Genomic DNA, 8,307 nt, shown 5'->3' on the forward strand with positions numbered 1-8,307 from the left:
TTTTGCCATCGTGATTGCTACATCACTTCGTTAAGTAAAATTTTTAGACCACATCCTTAATGTTTTTGTTTATATTAAAACCACCAAGGAGATCCATGGTAGATGGCCTGATCTAGGTCAATTTATAGTTTTCATTTCCACTGTGTATGATATGATCAATTATTTTGTTTTCATATCGTTCCCAACATATAAAGCTTTCACAATTTATCGAAAAGACCTTCTTGGCTCCAAAGCTTAAACATTCTCACCAGAGCTTCTTTCTCTAGCCTTTTTCTATTTGGTGCTTCTTAGTTTCACTCCATCACTTGCCAATTCTTTTCTTATCCTCAATCATTACTTTACTATTCATCTAATCTTTTCCACTTACCACAACAATTAGTACTTTAGGACCTGCTTTAATCTTTCTCTTTGCTGCCTTTAATACATCCATTTTACTTGTTGGCAAAGCTTCTTCTCCTTTTCACAAAAAAACCCCTTTACAATTTGTAGACTCAAACAACCTATTTGTGGCATAAAGTAATCATTCAAATGATGTTATATCAAATTAAATCATGTCATTATTCATAATAGATTTATGATGATTGAAGAAGATTATTATGTGTATATTAAATGGTCCAAAGGAAGTTTTATCATCTTGTCATTACATATTTATGACGTATTATTGGTAGGAGATGATTGTTGTAGCTAAAAAGTAAATGTTGTCATATTTGGAGATAAAAGACCAGGGTGAAACAAATTATACGCTCAAAGCTAAGATCCTAAAGGATTGTTAAAAGAGAATTCTTGGTTTGTCTTAAGTGACATATTTCTTGACGTTTCCAGATGCATAACTGCAAATCAACCGATACTTTTTATCATAAAAGGCAAAACCTTGAGTGAGTCGTGATATGGCACCTAAGACTCTAGAAGAACAAAAACAATTGCTCTTGTTCCTTATTTAAGTGTTATTGGCAGCCTCATGTTCTTCGTGACGTGTACTAGACCTATATTAGCTTTGCAGTTTGTTTGGTTAGTAAATTCTAATCAATCCTTTTGAGTTGCTCTTAGAAAGCAATCAAAATGACATTACGCCGTCTTAAAAGAAGTATGAATTACATATTATGCTATCAAGGTTCAAACCAAATTTAAATGACTATAGTGATGCTGATTCAGGATGTGGTTTAGATGAGCACAAATCAACCTTAGGGTATGCATTCTTGCTCAGTGGTGATTCTATCTCATGGAGCAACAAGAAACAATCTTGCACTACTTTATCCACTACAGAAGTAGATTTTATAGCTTGTTCAATGACCAAACAAGAAACTGTTTGGTTGAGGCATTTTTTTTCAAAATCTTGATGTAACTTGTTACACCTCAATTCGAGTGACCATTCATTATGATAATATGACTGTAATTATTTTAATTAAAGATCTCGAATATCATAATAGAATGGAAACACATTAGCATGCAAAATAGCTTCATTAGAGATTTATTTGCGCAAGAAGAAGTTATCCTACAGCGTTTTTCAATTAGTCATCTTTTTTTTTTTTGAAAGATGTTTCAACTAGTCGTATGATTGCAAATCTTTTGGCTAAACTCATTCCAAGGGATGCACGTATGACTCATGTTAGGTATTTAGGACTTCATAGATGGTGATTGTTTTATTTGATCATTTGTGTCAAATTTTGGGGAGATTAATAGTATTTATGCATTTTTATTCCATTGTAATATCATATATGTCTATATATAGTAATTGGTACATAAGATATAAACATTAGACATAATGTTCAATAAAACTTTTGAATTATTCAAGAAAATTCAACTAAATCTTTATTCTTTTATTACGTTCAATTAAGCACTTATATTTTTTTATTTTGAATCAAATAAACCTTTATGAATAATGATTAATTAATTGTCATTAGTTAAAATGTCATTTGTCATTTTATACTTATATGACACTCATGTAGGAGGCAAAAAAATATCACATGATCATATTATCATGCCACATCATCATCAATTATGATATGTCGATATACCACGTGATATAAAATAACAAATGATATTTCAACTAAGTTAACCATTAATTATAAGAGTTAATTTAGCTTAAATAAAAATATAAAAACATATTTGACTCAAAATAAAAGTATAAGAATTTGATTAAACGTAATAAAAAAATAAAAACTTATTTGATTTTTTTTTAAATAATTTAAAAAAAGTATGTCAATAGGTTTAAGATTGGCTCACTCACAGAGTAATTGCCTTCGGCACTAGTGAAGGCGGAGTAATGATAAGATATAAACCGCTAGTAGTTTAAGATAAGAAATAGAGTTTGCAATGTCGTCCAGGTTAAAACCAAGATAAGATCCACACAATAAACAGTAACTGTGTTATACTAGATAAACATTTATCCTTAAAAAGGGAGATCAATTGGTTTACAGTCATTTATAAAATCCTGAAAGCAATCAATTTTCCTTTCTGCCTTGGAACTTGCCTCCCATCTATTTCCATATTATCCTTGACATCATTGGAGTCTCCTATGCACGTCCATGGAACATCCGGTAGATTAGCCTTCCTCTTAATGCTTTCCCACAACTCTCTTCTTTCCTCAGAATCTGGAATCCAGCACATCTTGCACACAACTCCAGCACCCTCCATTGTTAGCAGAGAGTCAATCAAGGGTTTTTTTTTTTTTTTTGAAGCATCCCTCACTTTCAATTGAACTTTCTCGTTCCACCAGTTATACCTCCTGGATCTACATAAAAACACTTATCAAATTTTCACCTTGCTTCTTACTATTGCCAATCCTGTTGAGTTGGACTTTTAACAAAATTGGATCACCTTTGATTTGGATGAATTTGGGTCACCTTCATTAGATGCTAAGGTGGCAATCATATTCTTCAAGTTCAAATGAGTTTTGGATTTTAGTTTTAAGTCTTGAGTTGTTGAATTTTTTAAAGTCAATCAAGCTGGGTCAATTTCACTTTTGTCCAAATGCAATCAGACAAAAAATAATTATTTCTGTTGTAAATTATTAAGAATTCCTGTTTTGTGTTTCTTTCCTTCTTCAGATTTCACAAACTTCCGAAGCAAAAGCTATGCTACCCATAACACTACCCACTTATCGCCAAGCCAAGATGAATAAAGCTGCCTAAGCTTTCATTCTAAGAAAGTTATTACTTAAGAGTCCTTAAACAAGGAGAAAGAAAAGGAAAGCTTATTTTCCTTCTCTCCAAACAAAAAGAGGAGAAAGAACAAAAATAAGAAAAGAGGCCAACTTCTCAAGGTATTGGTTCCTATCTTAAGTAGGGGTGACAAAAGCCACCACCATTAATCTTAGAAGGAAAAAGAAGTTGAGCAAACATTAATATGCTTCATGGGGTTTGTAACATCCTTGCCGCCGGCGTGCTTGACGAATTCTTCTGGGGAAAGAAAGTTGCCATGGCAAACACAAACTATACTCACCTGTCCTTTCATGTATTTGTATAGAAAGCCTTCAATTTTCCTCCCATTGGGACCATCTCCAGTAGTAGTTACACTAGGCATTTTTTTCATCACATTCATCCCATAATCTTGAATGTAACCATTAGAAAGTTCAGCCTTCTTTGTTGGATTCTCAGACTTAGTTTCAGCAGGCTTGAGCTTGACAGATTTTTCATCAGATGTTGTCTCAAAAGTGATCGCTGGTTCTGCCTTTATTGGCTTGGAGGTTGATTTGTATTCGCTTGGACCGTTAGATGTACCCGAGCCTTCTAGTCCTGCATTCAATTTATGCAATCTAATTTAGATATCATTTAGGGAAAAATATCCAAAGATGGTGAAAAACTAAGTGATACGTGACAAGAAAATAAAAAGGCATGTCGATGCTTTGAAAGCAGGGAAATTTCACTGCCAAGTCCATTCCACAGAGTAAGCTACATGAGAACACACACGCTATAAAGATGTAACTTGAATCAGCATTTTACTGATGGTGATCAGACTAAAAAGGACAAGGACAACATATATCTGAAGGGACAAAAAGCAATACATAACTATTGTTCATGTGAAAACCTTGTTTTGTAGGTTCCATCTGAATCTAAGAAGACAGAACTGCTGATTGCTACCTTTTGGCCACCTGTCACTATGAGAGGTTTATATATAGATTCAATTCTCATAATAGAGCTCCTCAATTATATTTGCAAGGACAGGCAATGAAGATTCTCTTCTTTCTCATCCAGCATTTACTTTATTTGTCTGCCATATTTCAGCAGTTTTGCTAATGCACTGATGGCAGTACTTCATCTCTATATATGGACATAATGTGCTTTTCTGAATTTTAAAACCATATCTTAAAATGGACTCTTGAAAAACAACAAAAGAACATCATAAGAAAAGAAAATAGAAATGTTCAAAGAACAATTATGAAGAGAAATCAAGACTTCTGCCTTGGGTGTACAAGAGCATTATCTGAAATACAAGGTAGAGATGTAAAAAAATAGTGCAGCACGTATACAGGATTAGGAGGGAATGACAAAAAAGCAAGCACCATTAAGGTCTATAAACTTTTACGGTATGTCAAATTGATCATACTGGCAAAGAATTGGGGTTCAAATGTCTAGGAAAGTAAATACATCAGAGACCTAGAGCTGATTCATAAGCATTGTAGATAGAAACTTCTTACATCATCTATTTCTGCTTTAAGGGTTTCAGTACCATCGCTTCTGAATCAATCAATATGTTCTAAGAAAATCACCAAAAGTGATTCATAATTTTAATGAATACATACTCTCATTTGAAACAAAGTGTCTGTCCAATTCATAGAACATGTTACAGTACCTAAAATTCTATTCAAAACGCTTGAGATCCTGCAATGGTAGAAGACTTTGACCCCCTATTATGTGAATATCACATGAGATACTTGCAACACTTAGGCAATTAGGATTTTAGGATCGGACCATTAATATAATGTATTTATTCTCTTTCACCAACACGTGATAGGGTTTAAATAGTCTATTACATATTACCAGTTTCTGTTTCTGTAGATACATGATATAAACCTTAAGACCTCTTTCTTATAATTTGTTGGCTTTTAGAAGAATTCAACATCTGATTTCATCAATTTGTACTCTTTAATGTCACTAAGATGAAGATTCTTTGGTCATTCTTTTATGATCAATTCATTGTTAGATTCAGATTCTTTCTTGTTTTTGCTGGCTTGCATATAAACTTAAGATCAGAGTCAAACATTTCTTCTGTTCGCCACTAAAAGGATTTAGATTCTTGGATCATCTTGCATGTCAATGCACAGAAATTCCCTCGAGGTTCATTAAAAGTTTCCTTTTAGTTTTATGTCCAAAACTATATGTGCAGAATAACAGTGAATTTGTCAAGTGCATAACAAACAAGATACCAAGTATTATTTCATAAATTCTTAAAGTACTGATTGTTGCCTATCTTAGTTATATTGTATTTAATTTTAGCTAAAACAAATAGTTGCCTACTCCTTTCTTATCAGCTATCTGTTCAAACAAAATTCAATAGGAAGGTAATACATATATTTTGGCTAAAAAATCTATATAAATTGGTCAAAATAAGAAATGAAATTTCAAAATCTTTTAACCAAAAGGAAATTGCCAACCATTATTATAGGTCAAATTTCTCTACATATAACAAAAGAACAAAGCAACTTAAGTCTCTAAACAGCTAGAATCCCACAGTAATCCAACATTACAATTTCCAAGCCTACAAAATGCCAGAATTATAGCATACAAAATAAAAACCATCATCACCACTAACTCCTAGAAACTAAGAAAGAGAGGGTAAGGAGAATATGATACCTTCCAATTTTCGGAAACCTTCCTTTATCTTATCAATGGCCCTATTGAGTGCAGGACTTTTAGCCGCAGAAGCTGCTGCCCAAGCAGGAATTTTAGAAGGTGAAGATGGTGGTCCCTCTGTTACCAACTTGTCTTTCTCACTGGCTTTCTTGGCATTCCTCTGCTTCTCTACAACCCTTTTCTTGGCCTCAACTCTCCTCATTATCCTTAGCTCCTTCACATTCACCGGTCTCTTACTCCTTTCTACTTGTGCAGGCAATGAACAAGACCTTGCCAATGAAAGAAAACTTTTTGGCAATGACTTTTGGAACTCACTAGAACTTTTATTAAGGGTTACCACTCCTGCCATGGAAGATGATCTAGTTAAAGGCTTTTCTTTGGTGTTGCCACTGTAGATTCCTCCAAGTGAGAGCCTTAGATTGAGGTCTAGTTCTGGGGGTCTCTTGTTGGGGTTGGATTGGGTTTGTTTCCGACTAATTTGGTCTGGTGAAAATCTTTGAAGAAAGTTCCTTGGTTGTTGTTTGTCTTGAAATGAAAAGTTGGTTTGATCAACCTTGTCTCGTATTACTTTTGCTTCTCCCATTAGAAAAAGTTAAAGAACTGAACTTGAAATAAGTACTCTTGGGTTCCACCTTCTATCAAAAGGAAACATAAAAAGAAAAAGGAAGAGAAATGATCAGTGAAAGGATAGATTCATAAATTTCAGCAGAAAGGCCAAAATCAAAAGGTGAAAGACTGATAATTTAAGAGGAACCAACTAAAAGCTAACAAGATGAATACTAAAGGGCAAGCCATTAAACTAGAGTAAAATTGACAAAGAAAAGCAGGCTGAAATATCAGTAGAAATGAGCATACAAAGCTGAAAAACTATACAGTAGCTGAAAATAATAACAATATAAAAAAGGATAGGAAGATAATGAGAGAAACAGTAAGAAAGGTGGCAAACCCAGACAAGCTTACATGGGGAATGTAAGTGATGAAAATGCAGCAACTGCTATATACTGCAAGGAGTTGAATGCGACTGAGTATGGAAGAGTTGATTGGAGAGAGAGAGAGATTAAATTGAGAAGAAAGAGAAGAGTGATTGTTTTCTTGGATAACCAAATGGGGAGCACTTTTGTTGTGATTATTATATAGACAAATAAAAAGGACAGCACAGCTCAGAGAGACCACACGTGGTAATCAGTGGAGAGAGAGAAAGGAAAAGGAGGATGTCAAGTACGGTTACTCTTCCCCCTGCTTCTGTCTCTCTTGTCTTTCTCTGTCTCTCGGTGTTGCAAGTAGCACCGACTCTTGTTTCAAAAGGGACTTCAAGCAAGACACTTGCTCAGAACCTCCCTCATTGTCTGGGGTTTGTTTGTAATTTCAACTACAATTGTAGGACAATCAAGTCAAAGTATTACTAAGTCTTATGATTTCAAAAGCATGAGACACGTGTCAAAAGCATGCCACACCTTGTAATGCAGCAAAGTACATTAGGTTGGGTTTGGCTGCTTCTCTACTATGGTATCCTAAGCAGCTATGGTGCTACACCTATGCATTTTTGCCTCGCAAGTTATCATTCAATAACTTGGAAGCCGGTTACAACGGGACCACTAGCCTGTTTAGCTTGCGATGCGTTTAGGATGTAAAATTTTTTTTAATTGAGTTGAAAATATTTTATAAAATAGATATATAATAATAATTATATTATTATATTTAATTATTAATATATTGATATGTATAAAATATATAACTGTTGTTATTTGTAGTTATTATTATGATATTTGTGGTGGTATTTTTATATAAAAATACTCCTATAAACAATTTCATGTTAAAACAAAATTTTAAATAAAATCTCTAAATTTACGATAGAATATGTAGTAACTTGTTTTTCTTAAAATTCTATCTTTAGTTAGCATCACTTTTCATTAGTTACATTTACCATTGAAAAATATAATATGTAGTAATTCAATTTCTCTCAAAATTTTATCTTTAACTAGCTGATATACACCACTTTCCATTAGTTATATTTAATATTTAAAAAATAGAATATGTAGTAACTCAAACTCTCTCAAAACCGTATCTTTAGTTAGCTTATATACACCCCATTTCATTAGTTACATTTAACACTGAAAAATGATATGAGAGTAATAAATAATAGAATAAAGAAAAATTATTTTTTATAAATAATCACATGTAAAAAGTTAAAGAAAAATCTAGAACATCAATTGTGAGAAAAAAAAAATCTAATCCAAATCCAACCCCAAACCTTAAACTCATGCCCAAAAGCCCAACCAACCACAAACCAATCTCATTGACCTCAAGCTCACGCCCCAACTACCACATGTCAAACTAAGAACACGGTGAAGTGTCAAGCCAAAAACCCTTTAAAACTTTCTTTAAACATAACAAACTCTTTTTAGATATTCGTAATTTTCAATTCTCAATTTGCTATAAAAAGCTCACTTGAGATTATTTATTAGCTTAAATAGAGCGCCTACATGCATGCAAGTATTTTCTTTTATTTTCATAG

The 8,307-nt window shown here is 33.2% G+C and overlaps 1 protein-coding gene across 1 annotated transcript; it reads right to left on the minus strand.

The window, feature by feature from the left end:
• Positions 1-3,114: 3,114 nt before the first annotated feature.
• Positions 3,115-6,849, minus strand: LOC18604845 (ninja-family protein AFP3-like). The gene is made up of 3 exons (XM_018116968.2): positions 6,753-6,849; positions 5,793-6,427; positions 3,115-3,734 (listed from the first exon to the last, which is right to left on the minus strand). The coding sequence occupies exons 2-3, from the start codon at positions 6,373-6,375 to the stop codon at positions 3,313-3,315; spliced, it is 1,005 nt and encodes a 334-aa protein (XP_017972457.2). The 5' UTR covers positions 6,376-6,427; positions 6,753-6,849; the 3' UTR covers positions 3,115-3,312.
• Between the last annotated feature and the right edge of the window lie 1,458 nt (positions 6,850-8,307).

This window comes from Theobroma cacao, chromosome 3 (genome assembly GCF_053813885.1).
Source record: "Theobroma cacao isolate CCN51 chromosome 3, ASM5381388v1, whole genome shotgun sequence".
NCBI lineage: Eukaryota > Viridiplantae > Streptophyta > Magnoliopsida > Malvales > Malvaceae > Theobroma > Theobroma cacao.